Source organism: Centrocercus urophasianus, unplaced genomic scaffold, assembly GCF_019232065.1.
Source record: "Centrocercus urophasianus isolate 14NV4802_14NV808 unplaced genomic scaffold, USGS_Curo_1.0 seq_25, whole genome shotgun sequence".
Classification (NCBI taxonomy): domain Eukaryota; kingdom Metazoa; phylum Chordata; class Aves; order Galliformes; family Phasianidae; genus Centrocercus; species Centrocercus urophasianus.
The window spans coordinates 5,801,017-5,823,489 of record NW_024884811.1 but is presented as its reverse complement, the minus strand read 5'-3'; the positions used below and the strand labels follow the sequence as shown (position 1 = coordinate 5,823,489).

Below are 22,473 nucleotides of genomic sequence, written 5' to 3'. Positions count from 1 at the left end.
TCTTTTCTTGAACCTGCTGGTAATGGTATTCACAGGGCATAAAGCCTTGTTTTCTGAACAAAAGCAAAGACTGGAGGAGTGATGGTTTTGTCTTTTCTTTGCATCATTCCTTATGGCAAACTTATGCTGTGATGCAGATAGAAACCTTAAATTAGGTGATGGGTAATGGGCTGGATGAGTAGCAAGGTGATTACTCTTCCTGATGGCCAAGAATTGTAGCACACCCTCTTTCAGTCACCTTACTTCATCCACACCCTCTTCTAACCTGTTTGTCTCATGTACATGTCATGCCTAGGTTTTTGGACCATTTAGGCTTTTCCCAGCAGAGGCTGTCATCTGCTGTGTATGATGTCTAGAATAGTGAGGACTTGGAATAGTGTTCTGTATATAAAGAGTAGTAGAGCTTCTCAGAGTTATGCTGTTTTACACACTGCACTGTTATTTTTTTATTGAGAGTAGAAGATGTGGTGTTCTCTCATTTATGAACATGTCTTACCACAAAACTGTTTTTCTATAGAAATCTTGGGGAAAAAAAGCATTCTAGTTTTGCCCTGTTTCTGACTCCCTCTCTTAGACAGAAGGCCTGTTGTGTGAATAACAAAAAAATTGGTTCTAGGTAAAGTCTAGAGAAATAATACCTACAATTAGGACATTTCTCACTTACTCCAAAGGTTTCTTCTTACAAAAAGCACTGTTGTATCCATCTATAGTGTCCTGTTTGTCTTTTTTTTTGGTGGGGTGGGTAGGAATACACATTTGTACAGATGTTTATGTGAGTGCTTGTTATTTTCTGGTTTCTAGAATAAAAAGAAGTATGTAGAAAACAAACTAAAGGCTTCTTTTTTTTCCCACATACTTCCTATGTTTTAATATTGGAATATCAAATGCACTTCATTGTTAATGTACTTAGTAATTACTGAGATTTCAAGCAATTATATAATATATGCTGAATTTCAATTGATGTCTTTGAAAGAGGATAGAATGCACTTTGCTATTACACTGAAAGACAATATTTTTGCTTAACGTTTATTAGATTTTTTCCCCTACTGTTCTCCCAACAGACAGAATTTATAAAATGACATTATTGAACCATACTGTCACTGAACTCCAGTAATGAAACTCGCTAGCCCAAATGGCCGGTTGGAGAGCTGACATTATGGCAGCACGGGTGCAGGGGGCATCACTCACAGCATGCACTCCCAGGATCTTAAGCACACAGATCTTTTACGTTTAAACGTGAGAACACTCCTACAATTTCCACAAAGTGCATGCCTATTCCTAGAATTGCTATGCATATTAAAACCTAACACTGCACGTGTGCTGTGTTTATATAGGATTCTTGCAAGGAGGTCTTTGGTGGTCATGAGGTTCTGTGGAAAAGTGTTATCCAGGCAAAGTTCGTGTGTGTTACATGGGCCAGGTCCCACATATGGTCAGGAACTTATGTACAAAAAACAGTGCTGTTGAATAAGTTTCTACTTAGCACTTTAGCCTGTATTATAGTTGTCACAGTGTGCAGTGTGCCTCCTCAAGGGCTGTGGAATGCTGAGACTCTGTTTTTAGGCTCCAGATGTCCTATTTATATTGGAAAAAAGCAGCCTTCCCTAGACAGAATGTCAGTTTTTTGAAGATTTTGAATTAATTGCTGAAAGCTCTGAGTTTATTGTGCCAGGTATCAGTTCCCCTCTTTGGAAGTAGTTAGTTCTTCTAACGGTATTGATATTTTTTCAATATATGTTGTGTCAGGAAATTCAGACTTTGAGTCTGCGTGGTGCCTATGTGCCACCTGTTTGCCTCAACAAAATCAACAAACTTTTGTGCTTCTGTTCCCATACATAATGGTGATAGCCTTCCAAAGAGACTATCAGTATAATTTACCTACTTTTTACACTTGACCAGTGATTTGATAAGAATTTCATTTGTTAAATGTATCGATACATATTTACCTGGTTTTACTCCAAATATCCTCGTTACACTTTGTTGTCTTTGGTCATAAGTTGTCTTTAATGGTAAAATCATGTACATATATGCATAGTAATTACAGGCCTATTTTTGTTAGGCTGGATAGTTTTCAGAAGCCCTGATCTATCACTAGGTATGTTGGTTTCAAATTAAGTATTGGTACAGAAAAGAGGAGAGTAATCAAGTGAACTTAACAGCAATGTTCTGTTAAAATGATTAACATTTTCCTTCAGTTAGCTTGTTGAGATCTTGAAAAGCAGCCCAGTAAATCATGTTCAGTTGACCTGCGGTTCTGAGTATTGGATTGTTATTTTCAAAAGCGTGTATTTAACTAACCTTACTCCTATAAATTGCAGAAATCTCTAATGATCTCACGTGGCTGGCAGCGCAGACTCATCCGAAAAGCAGCACTGTGCCCTGCAGCACCGCAGTGGGGTGTGTGTTTAGCACTGACTCACAAGAGATGATCATTTCCTGCAGCAGCTAGTTAGCCTAATGCTGTGTAGCCTGAGAAGTGGCAGAATCATAGCACGAGGTGATATGGCTACAGGCATTTGAAGTATTGAAGCTAGACTTGTAAAGGATATGACGTGTAGTTTTCTATCACGTTACAGATTATTCTCAGTTCCACCTCTCGTGAATGACGTGTTACTACTTTTTTACATTGATGAAGTATGCTGTGAGACATCAGTGAATGTGAAAACCAGAAATTGTCTCTTTGGATAGAGCAATTAAATTAACTTTTGTAAAAACTTTTGTAAATTGCGTAGTCAGAATCTAAAAGCAGAATATTATGTTCTGAAGTTACTATGTGAGATTGTTTTCAGATCTCTGTTCTACGGATACTCCATCAAGCCTGTGGATTATCAGTAATGTCAATATTCAATCCAGCTTTGGTCTTAGAGAAGTTCATGAGAGCACAGGAGATTTTTGCAGGATGATACTGGTTCTGGTTCCCTATGTTAAAAGATGTGCAACTATTATTTTTGTTCGAGTTTATTTATAGAAAGAAGAAGAAGAAAAATTAAAGGAAATTATGTTTGTTTTTTTTTTTTTTTTTCTGTAAGAAGAATATGAAATAAAGAATCTGTATGAATTTAGAAGCTGTCAGCTGTTCCCACAGTCACCTGAAATCTAATGGAATGCTATGGAAGCATGAGATTATCAGATTGCATTCTTATTACACCAAAGTGCAGGAGGAAGTATGCGTTGATGAATGCCAGTTCACCAACAAGTGTATTTTGGTTTCTGTGGCTTTTTTTTTTTTGTATGTGTGTTATTTCTCTGTTTTAACTGATTACTTCCAAAAATTCAGTTGTTGATAATTTCCTGTATCAGCTAAATTGGTTGTAGTCCTAATGAGACAGAAGATTGCACACACTAATAAAGACTAGTTAGAGCTCTCTAGTCAATTCAAGCTAGTTTGAGAAAACTGTCACTTTTTGATTAGTCACACACCTGTATGTACATCAGATTTTGTGTGTTACCATTACCAGCACAAACTGTCTCTAGATTTTGAAAGCCTGAAGAACATTCTAGTTTATTGTTTAGTTACGCATTTGTAGATTGGAATTGATTAAAAAGTGTATGATTATATTAACACTAGTTTATGTTAATGATTTATCACTTATTTTATACCTACAAAAGCAAAAGCTGTTTGTTTGAGTAGTGGTAATTTTTGCAGTTGTCATTTAAGGAAAAGAAGATCCTAGTGAATGTCTGTCCTCTTTTATATTCAAAACATTTGAGGAAGTGGGTTTCACTGACATTCTTTTGTCTTTCAGATTTATGTGCTCAGGTTTGGCTTTTGAGCTCGCTGTCTGTTGAAGGTAATTGTAAAGATTATTTGGAAAGCTGAGTGAGGACTTGTATTAGTAGGAAGTCTAACCTTAAAAGGATCAAATCACTGGACTAAGTTAGTAGTTTGGGGCATTTGTTTTGCAAAATCCAGAAAATGAAGGACAAATGCTCAAACTCATGAAGTAGTCCCACTTGAGTATGCCTTTATGTCATCAAAAGGAGATAAGTAGAAATTATGCCAAAGTAAGATTTTGGTAGAACAGAACAGTTATGTGTTAAAGCTACTGAATTCAGCTTGAACTCTACATTCAGCTTTCAGTTCTTTTCATCTGAGCTGCTTGAAATGACTTGGAATGTGCAAGATGTCTTTCTGTGCTGGAATCAAGACATGAATCTTAAGGATCTTGGAACCTCATGGCAGCACATATTACAGAAATACATAGATGAATGTATCTACCATGTTAATTGCTAGAGTTAATTGCTAAGATTGTAGTATGTCTTGATAATGAATTGGAAGAACATAAGTGATGTGATTGACATAGTGAACACATTGCTGAGGAAAGGAGATGTGTTCTTGCTGTAGATGCCGGCATTTGTTTTAGTGGCAAATTGAGTATTTCTTAGCTCTAAACCCAGTACTAGTCGTAGGCATAAATTCTAGTTCTGGGTGAATGGAAGCAAAAATCATGTTTTTCCTATTTTTTCTTCTAAGTACATTTCTTCTCATTCTGAGATAACAGTTGAGCGCTTGCAGATTTGTTTTCTGTAATTCAGAGCTCATAAGCAGTAAATGCTGTTTGTAAGAGTTCCAGCTATTCACGTTGCTCATTTTTGACACAGATTCCTTCTCAGTTTTATTCATTCCACCATCATTTTTCTTCTGTCCTGTACATTGCTACTCCAAAGCAGAATTTTAGCTGAAGTCAAAAGTTAAATAGTTGTCCTTGTAGGATAACAGAGCTTTAAGATCTCTGCAGTACTAGAGTTCTTGCAAAGATGGATGTCTGAAGAAAAAGGACTTTGTATTGAATTGCACCATTCGTCCACACTGTTAGTTCAAACCAGCGCTCCTTTTTGTTTGAATTTCATTGACTGCTGTATAGATTTTAGTGCATACTTCTCTGATGTTTATAGGTCAAAGTTAGATTTTTACTGTGGTCAGATGTTTACAGTTCATATTATGTCCTTATTTTGCCAATGTGTAAATCCCAAGTAGGGATTTACACATAAAATTCCAAGAAAATCCTCAAACAAACCCCAATGTAGAAATGATCAATCCAAGAGTTCCTGCCCTAAATGCCAAAAATTTGGGAATTTTCCAGTTGCTACATGAATCTAGAAGTTAGGACTCTGAGCGTAGCTGTAAGTACAGCATCGTACAGTTACAAATGGCAATGTTTTCACCTAGTTTTCTTCTTTAAATTACCTACTCTGCTCGTATTGGAATAGATTCGTTGAAAGTTGAGTTTTAGTACAGACGTGTCATCCCTTGCTCATGCGACAGGCAGTATTTTCTGTTGTTGTGTCACGTAGGTAAGCTTTCATAGCTATAGACAGTAAGTTAACCAATGTATTCAAAATTAAAATGTTAAATGTAATTACTACTGCTTGCTCTTTCCTCTCTGCTTTTGGATGTTGCTTCTCCAGTTGTTTTATGTGATACTTCATTCCTGACACACCAGGATGAATTAAATGAATCTGTATTGTGAAATGGTTCCTCCTCAAATACTTGCTCATAGCTATTTGCATACTATAAATCATATCCTTGCACTCTTTTTTTTTTTTCGTTTTTCTTTTCCTCTTTTTGGCGCATTGAATCATTGGCATTTGCTTTCATGAATTGTCTGTGACCTACTTCTTCTGTTTACAGACAATCAGTATATTACTTTGTAGCGAAATGAACCTTTCCTGGTAGGGATATTTTTATCCAGGGCAAAGCATATGTAGATTTTTTTCTCATGAATCGCTTCAATACTCTGTATTTAAGAGGCATTTAGTCTTTTTCACTGTATTCTTGTGGGATTCTGTATCTGCTGTCCATAACCTAGAATTATACTAAGGATAAACATTAAGTTTCACTTTTCTCTTTACCTCGCTTCTGTGTTCTTGGATTTTTGTGAGAAGATAGGATGTTACATTAGCCACTGAAGGAATAAAGGAATGTTACTATAAACAAGGCACTTTTCTGTAAGTTAGGCATAGAAATAAATCTTGGTAAAGGCAACATAGAGATGGATTTTACAGACCACGTCCATTCTCAGAGATACATTTCACTCTTCTACCTGGAGACTGTACTACTCAATGATCATTTGTTTAAAAGCAGTGCATTTTGCTTTTATTTTTGTTTTGTTGTGCTTTTCCCATAAAAATGATACTCATTTTCCAGTTTCAGTCAGTAGATTTTCACAAATAATTTAATGTCCAGTAGTGTTATTCTTAAGTTAGATCACCAGTTATGGGAAGTATATATCATTGCACAGAAGAAAATTTTTGGTCTCCCTAAATTATGCATAATTTGTTTTCAGAGCCTAGAAGAGCTTGTCTAGAGATTACAATCCAGCACTCTTTATGTTTTCATCTCCAGAAATCCTATTTTACATACTCTACAAGATTCTAAAATATTACCAATTATGATTTTTGAGTTTTATATATGTGGGTCATTAAAGAAACATAGCATGTCAGGGGGAAGAAAAGCACTTGATGGAGGAATGTGAGCACTATAACAGTACTTATTTGGAGTGTCCCAGATAATTTGTTTCTGACATCACTGAGTAATGCAGTCACTTGAAACTTACGCCATTGAAACTTCTGTTTAATGCTGCACTATACTATTTTTAATAGCATAAATGTGCATGTCTGCTAAGAGCCAGGTCTGTGGCAGCAAACTTACATATGTAAATCACTCAATCATTCTTGGCTTGTACGGTGCTTGATGATTAAGTGTTACCAAAAAAACAAAAAAAGGTGGTTGCATGTCATAAACCCTTTGCTGTCATCCCTGCTGATGAGTATGCCTGGAGATGTTTGAATTGCTTCACTGGAAATTATTCAGATGTTCCCAGTACGTCACAGTGACTTTGCAGCAAAGCAGTGTCATCTGCGTGTGTAATAGTCTGCCTTCCTGAAATAGGTGTGCTGCTGCATGAGGCTGTTGTTGCTCTCAGACTCGGTATACATGCTGGGCTTTTATATGAGAGTAATCATTTGAGTTATATCTGCCCAGTTAATTAGGCTGAAGTAGCTGTGTTCGTATGCAATTATGGTTGAAAAAGAGAGTTTACGCTCTCATGGCTTGGTCTATTTTCCATCGGGGAAAATCTAAACCAGTAAAAGACTTCTATACTGATATAACTGTGTCGATGGAATAGATTCACATAGCTGTATCAGTACAGATACGTAGCTCACTCTTAATTATAGATACTACACGTCTAATAAAAAATGTGTTCAAAAGAAGTGATTGATGTAGTTTCCGTGATTTTGTAAATAGTGTCAGCTGTGTGTTAGTATTCTGGAGGGCATTTCAGTGTGTTTCTGTCAAGTTTCTCATGAAGCTTTCTTAAAAAAATCATAATTAACAATGATGTTGGTTACATTATGTCAGTTTTCATCTGGAAAAAAGAAAGCCCATGCATAGAGTTCCACAAATTAGTTATTTCCTGTTCTGCTATTAAAAGGACTTGACTGTGTTTGGAAAACTCTGGAGGGAAAAATGTAGCTCATTACAGCTCCATATAACTGACAGGCAGTGCCACGTTGCTGGCTGCATGTATGTTCATGGTGATGAACATGGATTGTTTGGTCACTTAACATTGCAGCATGAGTTTGCAGACAACCAGTTCCTACTGAACAAACAGCCTCTTCATGAAAGCCACCGTAGCTGGCATTAATTGATGTCCTCTTTGGCAGGCTGAACAGACACCGGCAGCTGAATGGGCACAAGGAAAGGATTTTTTTTTTTCCCTAGGAAAATAATGCTTCTGATTGCTTAATTATGATTTAATTGCAAAACTTCAGCTCAGCTGATGGTGGGAGGAAAGGAGAACGCTGCTCCCGATGAAGAGAGAGACTCTTTTGTCTGCAGACTGCACTTTGGCAACGCGCTCTGTCTGTGTGCACACTCAAGTGGGGCACTGACGGTGTGGCTGGAGGTCTCCTGGGAGCAGCTGCAAATGTCAGGTTGAATGCCTCGCAGTCAAGCGTTTGCATTCAGGATCCTAACTAGTGAAGGGCCCACATTTTGTCCTAAATAATGATTAAAAAAAAATTTATTTTTGTAAATTCCTTAATTCCAGTGTATTAACTATTTGCTTAAGCACTGTTGAATTTCTAATTCCAAGCAAAAAACAGTACAAATGGAACTTTAGTTATATAGTTGTGTTTGGGTTTTGTGTTTGGGGTTCAGCAGGCCCAGCACTGCCAGAGGGAGAGGGGAGGAGTTGTCCCGCTTTGCTTCGCACAGTGCAGCCTCAGCTCCAGCACTGGGTGCGGGTTGGGTACCACAGTGTAAGAGCATAAAGCTATCTGTCCATGGAGGGCTACAAAGATGGTGAATGGTTTGAAGGGCAAGATGTCCAAGGAATGGCTGAGGCCCCTGGGTGTGCGCAGCGCAGAGCAGAGGAGCTGAGGGGAGGCCTGAAGGCAGCTGCAGCTCCTCATGTGGAGCGGAGGGCAGCGCTGAGCTCTGCTCTGTGTGACAGCGACAGGGCCTGAGGGAACGGCATGGAGCTGTGCCAGGGGAGGGCAGCTGGGGGCTGGGGACAAGGTCTGCAACACACTGAGATTGGGCACTGGAACAGGGTGCCAGCAGTGGTCATGGTACCAAGCTGCTAGAGCTCAGGAAATGTTTGGACAATGCCCTCAGACACAGGATTTGAATTTTGGGTGGTACTGCATGGAGCCAGGGGTTGGACTCATTGGTGACTCCTGTGGGTCTCTTCCCACTTGGGGTATTTTGACTATATACTCTTTTTAAAAAGCTCAGCTCTAAAATGAATGAGACTATTTTCTTGTTACTTGCATGAATTAGTTTGAAGAAAGAGTGAAAACTTATACCTTGAACTTAAAAGTTAGATTTTAAATGTATGTATTTTTTACACTCTCAGAGTCATAAGAGAAAAGAAGGAAGGGGTAAGGAAACTACTGACAGTGACATGAAAAAGCTGAAGCTCACTTCCCTTATTTTGCAGGTGCTCAATAGGCAACTAATTCACACTGCAGTGCTTCTGAATTTGTGGGTTTCTGCCCTCCCTTCTGGTTCTCATCAGGTTAAATAATGTGAGTGATCAGGGCTGTCTTTACTGGAGGAATGTGTCTGAATACTAATATTCTTGAAAGATTTTGCCTTGCTCCCTGCATGTTGTGACAAAAGGAAGTTTTTCAGAATCTGCTGCTAGGTTTAATGTTAAAAATTACATCTTCATCTTTTGGGCGTAAAGCAGGGATCCTCCTCTGAGTAACACAGTTTGAAGCAAGCAGTAGCTAAACAATTCACACAAGCTTGTATGTAAGATAAAAATGTGAGGTTGGGATATTTGTAAGAAAAGACAAAGGAATTTTTTTTTTTTTCCTGAGTTCATTTATAGACTTGTGTTTTTGCAGCATGTCATTTCTTCCAGCTTTTGGTCCTGTAAAGCTATATCTGTTTAATGCTGGTTGTACAGTGCTGTGAAAAAGTTCCACAGAAGCACTGAATAATTAAATGAAGTTAATGCAACTTTTTTTTTTTTTTAATGGATTCTGTTTTCTTTTAATTTATCTGTAACTCCACTACTTTCTTTGCCTACTCTTCTTATTGACCTTCTGCCTAAAGGTTAAAATTGTATGTATGTGCACACATATTTGGTTTGCCTTCTGGGTGCAGATGTTTACAGATGAGTTATAATTTTTATCTTTTTTAGCATGAATGAGCTGAAGTCAAACCTACCAGTTCCAGGAGAATTGTGATGATTTAGCTAAGTTTAAATCTACAGATTTCAGAAAACCGTGACGCCACAAGAGGCAGAAGTCTCACAGTGATAAACATAAGGAATGAGCTAGTGATAGTTGAAGTATTGTGATTTATGAAATTCTAATTTTAAAATAGAAAAATGAACACTTAGTTTGCCAGAGGTTTTAATTACTTTTTAATCTCTTAATTCTTTCTAGCAAGGGAAGGTAAGTTATTTAGCAGTTATTTAGTTAAGCTTTTCAAAGTAGTGGATAATAGAGCACTTCATAAAGTGACAGTGTCTTATAGCTTTTTTGGTGCCCTGCTTGCTAGGAATTAGAAAATGTCAGGCTCTTGTTCCTAGTAGGTTTGATCTGTGAATGTAATTTTTCTTCATTTTTTTCTCTGGCATTGATTATCCAGTCTATCAAAGCCTTATCTAAAGGTTTAAAGAAAAAAACCATTTATTTAGCATACACTCTTCTGTGGTTTTGATAGGATGTGAGCTACCAAATCTAGCAATGGAGAACACTGAGTCCTATGTGGAGTATTTATTGATTAAAGTAAAGAATGAATTCCTATTTAGTTATAGAAGAAAAAAGTCAGATAAAGGTTAGGGATTAAAACAGAAGGCTGTTATTGGCTTTGAAAGTGAAACCATACAAAATCACATAGTTTACTACCCTTGAATTCTAGGATATTATTAATTTTATTGCAATTGTATAAAATGATTTAAAAGAAAATCTCAAAAACAACTGTCCTAACAATTGTGGTATGGGGAAAATATTTCTAGGGCTTGTCTTTTAGTGGCTTTTCTCATGAGGGGAGTTTCTGGCTAGGGTGTAGAGCAGATACTTCCATGTGATAAACATGTTGAGCTCTGCTGTGTAGACTTTGGTTTAATAAGACTCTGATCCTTTTTTTATGAAGGTAGCATTAGCAATGTAAATTGTTTTGACATATGTTCAAATAGCAAGGAGGTTGAAAGTAAGGTAAAACAAAACTGTAGCAGGAAGTAGAGCAGACTAAGTCATTTCTTCTCCTTTCTCTTTCGTATCCCCAAATGAAAGCAGGTTGATCGTTTCTGAGCTACTTCCTAGGCATCTGTTTTGTCACTGAGGCATCAGAGCTGTTAGGCTGTTTTTATGTGTAAACGTGTGATAATTTCAGGCAGTGGTAGACTTACCCTTAGAAACTACCACGTGTGCTCTTTCAGCCACAGGAAATGCTCAGAAAAGCCACTCTGCTATTTGGGGAATCTCTCAATGTTATGAGGAGGACTGTCTATCGCACCATCATAATACACCAATCCAATGAAATGAGGTGAATTAAGAGCAGTGATGCCCATAGGACTGCTGTTGGGAATGGCTGTCAGCAAGGAGAAAGCTGAGAAAGCCAAGAGGTGGCAGGTCTAAGTGGAAAACAGAGCAAGAAAGCTGTGTAGATTGCAGTATCTGGATAAGCAGGTCTTCTGTCAGCAGTTGGGAGGCACGCCCACTTTTTATCTTAATTCTGAACTGTGCTGGTCTCATTTTCAACCGGAGTTACAGAAAGCTTGGGGTTTGAGCTTAGCTCCCTTGTGCTGCAACAGCCTGGGGACTTTGCTGTGGTTAGACTTTGAGTCTGGATGGATGCTATTCAAAGGAAAAATGGCTGGAACATGACCCGCTTTGTCTTTGTGGATCTTGTTTTTGTTTTTTGGCAGAGCCAAATTGGTTAAAAGTTGTGAATTGGGCTAGTTGGCTAGGCTGTCTGTGGTGGGTGTGGAAAAGGCCTTGCTCATACCTTTACATCAGCTAGGGGTGGAACTTGTGGAAATCGCACAGGTGCCCCCTCCTGAGTCTGGACTGTGCATGTTGGGAGCAGCAGCAGCCAGAGGCACCAGCCAGCTCCCAGAGTGAGGATAGATCGAACAGCAAGCACCATCAGTGGTGGGCTGCATGAGACGGCACAGGAGACAGCAGGTCCAGAGTAATAAAGCGGAACTGATGCCGATGGGGGTGGGGGGGGGGAGGGCAGTGCACAGCCCTCTACTGTAGTAACTGACCTTGCCTTATTTCTCCCAAGATATAAACAGTGGGCAAGGGGGAAGCACAGGCAACATCCTGTCCCCAAAGTAAGGTTTGAGGTGAGCACCACAACGTGGTGAGAAATATGGGCCACATCATCTTATTAAGAGATATACCAAGGGCTTGTAGTCAAAATCCAAAATCTAGAATAACCTTTGTTAATGTGAAATTTCTTTGAATGGCCAAAAACATGGTGAGATTTGTGTCCTTAAAACCCCTGACCTGCTGTGGCTGTGATAGGCATGCACTCTAGTAAGTTATTTCCCATCTGATGTAAATGATTTCTGGCAGAGCTATCTGCAAGCAAGTCAAGGCACTACCTCGTTTGGTTAGCATCTCAAACTTACTGATGCTTTGATCTTCACAAGTGTGATATATGACACGTTGTTTTTAAGGGACTAGTAGTTAAGTGTTATAAACCTTCTTCTGTTCCTCTCAGTTGCTCTTTTTTTGCATGTAGGTTTTTCTCCCTTTTTTAATTTCCCAAATTTTGTTATGGAAGTCATACTTACTGGTAAGTCAGGCAATCCCTGTAGATTTTTCCTCTTATTCTGATACTGCCTAGCTATTTGTCTTTTTTGTTTTGAAAGAGAAATATTTACATGTTGAGGAATTTGTTGAATGTCACAGTATGATAGCAGATGTGCTTTTCAGCTAATAATATGGTTTGTATCTCTTCCCAAAACACACATAAGATTATAAAAAATAATGAAGCAGCAGCAGAATTAATCATTCCCACAGATGTGTTCTCAGTAGCTTGTATGATACAAAGTTTCAGAAACTGCATATTGAGGATAAGGAAGCAGAATTGTGCAGGAGTCTCGTTTATAATCTTGGGTATTGTGGTCTTTGCTGTTTTCCCATGCAGTGTTCATAACAAGTTTTATCTTGTGTGCAGCAGTTCTATGGATATTGTACAACTATGGGGATTAGAAGTTGGCTTAAATACTCAGTCTTGTGTCAAATAAGGAAATGCTTGTCTCTAATCAGTTGAAGTGTATCAGGGTTTTTTTAGGAAGCAGCTGAACAGACAAATAGAACATTTTTGGTCTGTGGGGGAGATTTAGATTTCTTGAAATGCCATTTTTCTTCTGTTTGAAGAGAAAAAAAGAAGCGTGATCAAAATTGCTAGGAGTAAAAATAAAAGCAAATGCTAATGCAAAATATGTTGAACACGGATGTAGCTACATTAGGCAAAGGCATAGTTATGTTTATTTGTGTTGCAGTGCATTATGGAAATGTAGATTTCTCTCACAGCATCAGAGATCAGTCTTTGTGGCCGAGTGTGACAAATCTTCCACAGGTCTGAACAGAAGAGACTTGGGAGATACTTTTTGCAGTTTCATGAATTACTTTGGCAGATTCTTCTCCACCAGTGCTGACCAATGTGTCTTTGAGTTCCTTGACAGTCTGTGCAGAGGGTGATCGTGCATCCAGCTGTTTTCATTTCAAGGTTAATCTTCAACATATTTTCTTCCTAGAAAAATGAGGAAGAGTCTGAGTTTTCCTTCTTTGTTATGTGGGAAAGATAAGAGTTTTGATGACATGCAGGAAGCTGATAGACATTAGTGACTGCGGAAAAGCACTTGTTAAGTGTCTAGTCTGGGTGTCCAGTTTCACCCAGGTAGCAGTCAGAGCTGAAACATTCACTACTGTATTGGAAAAAAATCAAGACATACTCTGCTAAGCTAGTACTGCTAGCGGCTGTGTATTTCAGTATTTCCTTGTGTTTGTTATGCTTTGAAAGCTGTCTTCAAAGTATAACTGTCTTCATTTAAGTTGACTAAAGCTTAAATACAACTTGAACCTTTCCGTCGTAACAGTTAAACTTACCAGCAAATACCATGACTATTTCTTCAGCTCACTAAAATATAGAATAATTCCTTGCAACGTGTAGGATATTTAATAAGTAGTGTTTTTCAATGTGTGTCTATGTGTGTATATATAAGATTCTAAAATAAAACTTCATGTATCTATATTTATTTATATCTATGTCTATGTGTAAACATACATACATAGATACACCATATATAGAAAGTATATTTGCAAACATAGTCTATTAAAATATTTTGGAAAATAATACTATGTTATGCTAAATGTATGTAAGTATAGATCATCGACATCCATTAAAAAAGTTCAGTGTTACTGATCTTGTGTTTTGCTCACCTTCGGATGTTTTCCACATTTATCTAAGTGGTGGCACCTAACAGATTTTTAAATTCAGCCTTTAAGTTAAGAAATTTCTCTCAAAATTGGAAACTAGTGCTTCCTTACTCTGCACTCTCCACTAGCTGTAGGGCAGAACAAGATAGCAGATTGCTCTGAGTAGGGTTTGTGGGTTTTGCTTGCGTAACCCTAAATCCTCAGCATTCATGAATAAACAAATAAAGTTTTGGTTGGTTTGCTCTCTTTTAAAAAGTGACCTAGGCATGAAACTTCTTTAACTGCACCCATGTTGCATTCTGTTTTCCTAAATCAGAAGATGCATCATCAACCTTAATGGTTCCTGTTGGCAAGGAAAGCACTGTATATGAAGGAAGGCTGAGTGAACTGGGTCTGTTTAGCCTTGAGAAAAGATGACTAACAGGGGACCTGATCCAGGTCTATAAATGTCTGAGGTGTGGGGGGCAGAGTGGCAAGGCTGGACTCTTTTCTACAGTGTGTAGAGACAGGACAAGGGGAAACAGACATAAGCTGCAGCACAGGAAGTTCCACACAAATGTGTGCAAGAACTTCTTTACAGTGAGGTGACGGAGCACTGGAACAGGCTGCCCAGGGAGGTGGTGGAGTCTCCTTCTCTGGATATGTTCAAGACCTGCCTGGATGCCTGCCTGTGCGACCTGCTGTAGGGAACCTGCTTTGGCAGGGGGTTGGACTCGATGATCTCTGGAGGTCCCTTCCTACCCCTACAGTTTTGTGATTCTGTGTGTATCGCACATGTCATCTCTTCATTACAGCTGTTGCATTCTTTTGAGTTAGTGCCCCACAGAACTTTGATGGATGATGGAGAGCTTGGAAATGCTCACCAGACTGCCCTTTAATGCAGAAGACTTTTTTTTCTGGAAAAGCAGAACACAAATCAAAAGCAGTGAATTCCTCATTATAGAGGTTTTAATTAATTAATTTATTTTTTTTTTTAACTTAAAGCAGAGTGTCCTGTTGATTCTTCAGTGTTGCTGTTCATGAACTTAACTATGGAGTTAGCTTCAAAATAAGTTAAATGTAACTGAAATACAACTTACTCTGTTGTATAAGCAAAGTGGCGTCATCTGAAGTCTTGCTAGGGACAGCACATTCCTCCTAAGGTAGTTTTCAGCCGTACGGTTTTAACACCAGAAAGATTGCAACTGCTTGCTTATCCCTACATCCTTTATGCTAGTGCTGATCTTGCACTATGAGCCTGTCTTGTATCTATGCAGTCAAGCTTCGTATTCCGGGTACAGCAATAGCTTATTTTATCTGCACTTACATTAGCAAATAAAACATTTATTTGCAGTCTTTCTTAAATAGGAGGTGTGCCCTTTTAATCTTTACTTTCACCTAAATGTATTATACTGATAACAAAATTAGGAAGCTGTGTTGCAAAGTGCTGTGCTCAGCATATACCATGAAAGGTGGTGAACTGTCATGATAGCTTGTAGTCCAAATCCATCCTCATTACATGTGTTAATTAAGATGTTGAAATGAGATCACCATAAATGATTAAAGCTATGAAAAGCATGGCAAGAGGCAATCTCTATAAATATGTCCTTTTTAATGTGTTTTTTTTTTGTAGGGGTGGGGAGTGAAAGCAATTAACCTTTAGTGCCAGTAATTTGCTCACATATTAACCCTCTTTCTGAAGAAGAATCTTTCATTTTTATGTGTGCTTCTCACTGTTACTGCCATTTTTTGATCAGGAAATCAGAATTTAATATTTCAGTTCACAGAATCACAGAATAACCAAGGTTAGAAAAGACCTTCAAGATCATCCAGTCCAACCATCCACCAATCACCAATAGTACTCACTAAACCATGTCCCTCAACACAAAATCCAAATGTTCAGTTCTGGATGTGGTACCTGTCCCGTGTACGCAATTAGAAGTTTCCCTTTCAGTCTTGCAGCATACTTAGTGTTTTCAGGAGCTTAGTGCAGCTGTATTTAGTGACCATGCTAGTGCTTCATGCACTGCTGGTGGGGGTGTAGCTGTTCCCATCATTTCTGCCCAGAGAGCTTTTGCCTGAGGAAAATCGGTAGCTGTTTAAGGAGCAAAGTAATACAGCCTCATGCAGCTGGATCCTGCCTTTCAGCAGCTGTAGTTAACCCTTGCTTTCTGAGATTAACAGAGTTCAGTGCAGAATACCTTTTACGTAGTGTCCTGTTCTTGCTTTATCAGGCAGTGTTTCTCATGGGAAGGATTCATCTGTTGCAGTTGGACTGACTCAGAAGTCAGAGCACTCGCTGCTCCTGATGGCAGAGAGTGAGGGAGGAATTCCCCAGCAGTGAAGTATTGTGAGTGGGCAGGAGTGTTGGTGGCAGAGAGCAGGAGTTTAGGCGATGGGATTTGGAAACCAAATAGTAAATTATAAATTGTATTCCATGATAAGGAACGGTGCCAGTAATCCAGAGCACAGCTGGTAGGATGTAAACTACTGCCAAACATAGTGGTTCAAGGTTTTTCAAGTTGTCAGGAACAGGTTCAAATCCAGGGAGGATCTTCCTGGGAAAGAAAAGAAGAAAAGTGGAAAAAATGCAAACTTTCTGTTTCGATTTTGTGTACACCTCAATTGTAGTTAATATGTTTAACACGACTGGATCTTCTTGGAAAAGTTATTTTTTAACTCCGTGCTTTAGACCGTGTGTCATATCTGCTGCCTAGCTTGCTGGTCTTGTCTCCATGCTGTGGAACCTGAACCCAAGGCTTAGAGAATTGTTTTTTGAGAGCGTAACTCTCTGTTTTATCAAGGTTATGTTTCCGTAGCTTACAATCCCTGTGGGTGTTCCTGTGCTGTGTAACTTCAGTGTGGACAGAGAGGCTTTCTTTCAGAGCTGCGTCTTAACAGTTGGTTTATCTTGTCAAATTTGAATGGAAAATTTATGAAGACAATGGAAGGAGAAAGTTGCTTGATGAGTATAGAAATCCAGGATAAGTGATTTTGTCTGCAGAATGGCTCTAACACTGAAGACTGCTCTTTCAAGACTAATATGTTTGTCAGTAATGCTTTGCTATCTCCTTAGTGGGACTCTGCTTCCTGTTTGCAATGTTCTAGTATCTTAGGTCATTTTTCAGAGTTCCCCACAGATAGCTTTTTTACCCACAAAGAGCCTCTTCTATTCTAGCATTAATCTGGGGAAGGAATTGTGTTTCATGACTTATACAGGATAACCACATTGAATTTCAGAATCTGTGGAACAAAATAACAAAGCTACAGGATGAGCTGTAGCATGGATTTGTGTTTTCATGCAGTGATTCACTTTTTACCTTTGGAGGAGGACAAGCAGAGTGGTGGTACATTGGTGCAGGCTGCCCACCCAGATGGTGGACTCACCGTCTTTGAAGGTGTTTAAGGAAAGGGCAGATGTAATACTTAGGGACATGATCTAGTGAGCAGATTTGGTGGTAGGTGGACTAGATGATCTTGGAGATCTTTTCCAACGTTAAAGATTTTGATTCTGGGAGTTATATATCCTAGATGATATGTTAGAAGTATTGTGCTAATTTCAAGTGTAGAATGTGAAGTTTGAATTTTACTGTAAAAACGAATAGAGAGAGTCTTTTGTATGTGAAATTCAGGTGTAAGTGGTAAAACTCAACTTCCGTAGTTGAACTTAAGTGGTGCAGATATACATATCTGGAATTACCTAGGTAACAAAATCAACCATGTGTGCAAGTTTCAAAGTAATGTTTGGTTAGTTAAGAAGAATCATCAGCTACCTGTGGAATGTCTTCTACTGGTTATATATTTTAAGTGATTGGATGATTAAAATGTATCTTTTGTGTGAAAGATGAGAATCTCAAGCTTGCATTCGCAGAGCAGCTGCATGTCTTGTAGTGGGGTCTCATAGCCTATAGCCTTAGACTGCAACCCAGAAGCTGTATTCGTCATCACACCATAATGGATAGGTGCAGTCTGTTGTGTTCTTAAACAAATGTTTAATGAATACTGAAATTTTCTGTTGGATTTAGTTTTGGATTGCAGAATTACCAGTGGACAGTTATTCCTTTTTTCTTACAAAATGTGTAGCAGCTAAATTGAGGCTTGTCATACTATGATATTAAAAAAATTACTGAAATTACAGTGATATTACATGAAGTCAATAGGAAGAATTTGGACTATTCTTAATAAGAGGACAATCACATATAATTCTTCAGCTGGATAAAATCTAGAGATGAGATGAAACAAGAAGACTTTGGAATTGTCTAATAAAATATGGAGTATTTGCTGAAGTTCTGTCACTTAAAAAGTAGGTTACATAGTGAGTACATTGAACATACTTCTCATAAGATAACCAAATTTAGGAGGAGTCTTTAAAACGTATGTTCTCTGTCATTTGAGAAGATTTATCTCTTTAGTCAGCTTAGAAATTGGAGTGCGTCTCTGTTTTATGTGATTTCTGTACTTCAGATGTTACTACTTCAGTCATTTTTTGTTTTCTGTTCTTAAGTAGAGCAGTTGTTATTATTAATAGATATGCATAAGTTAATGTATAATTCGCTATAATAGTATAGTGATATGGTAGTTAATGACTTGGCATTAACTGTTTGAAGTGTTGAGGATTCATATTTATGACTGTAGTAGCTGCAGTAAACAAGAGAAAATAAAATATCTCTAAGAAAAAAAAACACTTAAAAATTGTGTGGTGTATTTAAGAAAAGTGTGTCCTCTCAAGTTTAATAGATTCATTAATTTACTATTTATCTTGCTTAATGATCCTGTGATAAGGGAAATTAGTGGCTTTGCAGATGAAAAATGTCTGAGTAAAAAAAATGCATTCATCTTTGTAGGCATCATCTGTTTCACTGACAAAAGGCACAGATGCAAAATTTATCTCAATAATTGAATTTATAATTATTGTATCATAGATTGATAAATCATTGCTCTTGCTGGCTTGTAAGTTCGAGCTACAGTTCATGTAACAGAAATAGATTTAATCATTGAACAGTGATTATAAGCTGAGATTTTTCTAAGATTGCACTTGCATGTTTTTATACATTATTTAAAAAGTAAGGCAGAGAAGAAAGCTGCAGATACGGAAGAGGATTTTGTTAACGACTCTACAGGGACATGCTTTTCTTTGAATGGCAGAATGGCAGACATACAGGCTTGAAAAGTTTCTACTGTGCTTTTTCTTTGGAAACTGCTGTCTTTGCCATTATCGAGGATGTTCATAGATTTCCTAAACTCACAAAAGTACTACAAATCAGCAATAGCACTGATTTTTAATAGGAGGCTAGGAAGTGAAAGAACAAATGAGCAAAAAGGCAAAGTGTTCGTATGTGGCGTATGATGTATTTCTGATGCTTATGTCTTTTATTTCCTCTTTCCCAACAGCTGTAGAACAAGCAATCGAAAGAGTTTGATGGGCAATGGCCAGTCTCCAGCTCTGCCTCGACCTCATTCACCTCTCTCAGCACACACAGGTGATTTTTGTATTTATGCTACTGCTGGTGTTATTAAATCCTTAAAAATCCTGTATAAGAAAAGGAAAATGGGCTAATTCTCTTCTCCACTACCCCTCCTTTCTTTGTTGGTTGTAGTGGAAAAACTGCATATCATTCAATCCAACTTTCTGTTAAGTTTAAAGTCAGAAGTCCATACATGTTAGGCTATGGTGGAAAGCACTCCAGAGATACCTAGTATGGGTCATGCAGCTTTTTTTGTTTTTCACGTTCTTATGCATTTTCTCCAATTCCTTATCAGTGTGTATTACAGTATGGAAAGGAATATAAAACAGCTTATAACACATGGTAAATTTGATGGAGTTGGTGAGTAAAGTATTACAGTATTATAGTGTTTTTTCTCCTTAGGATTTTTGATGTTAGACACATGGCAAGAAATTTCAGTGCTTCATTTGTCATATTCCATTTTGCTTCTAAAGCAGCTGAAGAGATGCTTTGGATTGAATCAAAGATTGAATAAAAAGTCTGTAGATTTGGGATATTATTGATAACAATTGTCCTCAATTTTCAAAAAAAGCATTTTTAGAATATAAAAACGCATTTCTTCAAAGAATTATTCTGTCATGTTTTTTTGTGTTGGCACTGACACTGACTACTTTGTAGTACTGTTCCTGGATGGTGGAAGATAAAGTGCAGAGTTCTGTGTGTGTTTTTCAAGAAGGAGTTGAGTTTAATGAGACACTTGCAGTTTTCTAGTGGAAGTAACATTATTAGAAAAAATAGAGTGGTTCTCTTCAAACTGAGCAGCAGGCTATCACAATCAGAAACACAGATGAGATCGTGAAGATTTGTGAAGAGTTCAAGATAACATGCTATGTGTAGTTTCTCAAACATAAAACAGGAGTAGAATAAAATACTACATTTGGAAGGAACTTACAGATCCTTTAGTCCAATTACCTGAATACTTGAGATCAAAACAAAATTTAAAACATGTTACCCAAATGCATCTTGAGCACTGACAGACGTAGGGCATCAAACACCTTACTAGAAAGCCTATCCAGTGTTTTGCCACTCTCACAAATAAATAAATTTTTACTGATGTCCAGTCTGAATAATACTGTTGATTTCAAAACTGTGAGCAAGCCACTCTAAATGTAGAAAAATGATAGTATTAAAGAAAGTTAAGTGTAGCCTATTCTTTTCCACTAACTGAGCAGTATGTGCCATGTCTTCAAAAAACTTGCTGTGGAAGCTTGGCAACTTCTGCAGTTATGCAAGATCATAGGGTCATATAATAGTTTAAGTTGGAAGTGACCTTAAAGACCATCTAGTTCCACCCCACTTTGGCATGAGAAGGGACACCTTTCACTAGATGGAGTTGCCCAAAGCCCCATCTGATGGAGCTCTGGATGCTTCCAGGGAGGGTGCATCCACACCTTCTCTGGGCGACCTGTTCCAGTGCCTCACTACACTCATAGCGAAGAATTTATTCCTTATATATAATGTATTTTCCTTCTGAAGTTTAAAGCCATTGCCCGTTGTTGTGTCACTACAGTCTCTGACAAAAGAGTCCCTCTCCATCTTTCCTTTAGGCCCCCTGAAATACTGGAAGATTTTTCTGGGATCTTCCCAGAGCCTTCTCTTTTCCAGGCTGAACAAGCCTGGTTCCCTCAGCCTCCTTTGTAGGAGAGATGTTCCAGCCCTCTGAGCATCTTCATGACCCCTTCTGGATCTTCTCCAACATCTCCAGGTCCTTCTTGTACTGGGGGCCCCTGAGCTGAATACAGTACTCCAGGTGGAGCCACTTGAGTGGAACAGAGAGGAGGGCAGTTGTGTCTCTTGCCCTTCTGGCCACCTCCATGCAGCTCAGGGCATGGTTGGTTTTCTGGGCCATGAGTGCAAATTAGTGCTGTCTAATGTTCATTTTCGTGTCCATCACTATCCCTAAATCCTTTTCCACGGGGCTGCTTTCTGTGCGCTCATCACCCAACTTATATTCATGTTTGGGATTCCCCTGACCCAGGTGCGGGACTTTGTGCATGGCCTTGTTGAACTTTACGAGATTTGCATAGGCTTACCTCTCAAGCCTGAGAAGGTCCCTCTGGATGCCTCCCTTCCTCCAGCATGTTGACTGCACCACACAGGTGCTCCCTGAAAACTTACTGAGAGTGCATTCAATCCCACTGTCCACATCACCAACAAAGATGTTAAATGGTGCCAGTTCCAATAATTACCCCTAAGGAACACTTCACTGCACTGAATGCAACAGATTCTCTTATACTTGTACCTTGTTTTCCCAAGGTGTGCATGCCGAAGACTTCAGCAGCAATGGGATATCTCTTCTGTGCTAGAAATTTGCATGTTTATGACTGTTTCTTTAGTTTCAATTCTGTGTGTAGTAGTTTACAGTAAACAATTGCATAGTCATTGGCTCCTGACTCAGCTGGCTATCATGTCTGGAGTAGTCCCTTGCAGGAATAATTTGAAATTGCAGCATGCTCAGAGACAGCCTTGAGTAGTTTACTTCTTACTGTGCAGATGGAGTAGATACTCTCTAGAGCTGACTTAGGCAAAATCATTTCTTAATATTTGAATACCGTGAATGCGATCCTAATTCATGCAAGCAGATATGCAAATGTGTTACTTAAAAACATAGTGAGGCCATATAAGAATTTTCTTCTGTATGTGTTTTAGGAGTTCAAGGTATCAAGTGTTCATAAATCCTCGATAACTTAAGTCTGAAGAAACTATGGATTTCTGCCATTGCTGTATTCTTGTGTTGTCAGAACCACCAGGGCTTACTTGCTCAAGTGACCTCCCTGCTCTTGCTGGAAACCTGTAGTTTTTTGCTAAGTCCAGCAGAGAAGTGTAACAAGGGATAGTTTGGACCACTAAGTGGATAAAGAACTGATTGAAAGGCCACAGACAAAGGGCGGTGATCAGTGCTTCTATGTCCAGATGGAGGCTGGTAATGAGTGGTGACTCCCAGGGGTCTGTCTTGGACCAGTACTGTTTAACCTCTTTATCAGTGACACTGATGATGGAATCGAGTGCACCCTCTGCAAGTTTGCTGATGACACCAAGCAGAGTGGTGTAGTTGACGCAGTGGAAGGAG

General features: G+C 38.5%; 1 protein-coding gene across 3 annotated transcripts in view; it reads left to right on the top strand.

Annotated features, from left to right (window-relative positions):
- The window catches only part of MAST4 (microtubule associated serine/threonine kinase family member 4), a 152,784-nt gene that overhangs the window by 59,295 nt on the left and 71,016 nt on the right, over positions 1–22,473 (top strand). For all 3 annotated transcript variants that reach the window (XM_042825542.1, XM_042825541.1, XM_042825540.1), the window contains exon 2: positions 19,291–19,379. In XM_042825542.1, the coding sequence (XP_042681476.1) occupies positions 19,319–19,379 (61 nt within the window). In that variant the 5' untranslated portion in view covers positions 19,291–19,318. The remainder of the gene's footprint in view (positions 1–19,290; positions 19,380–22,473) is intronic.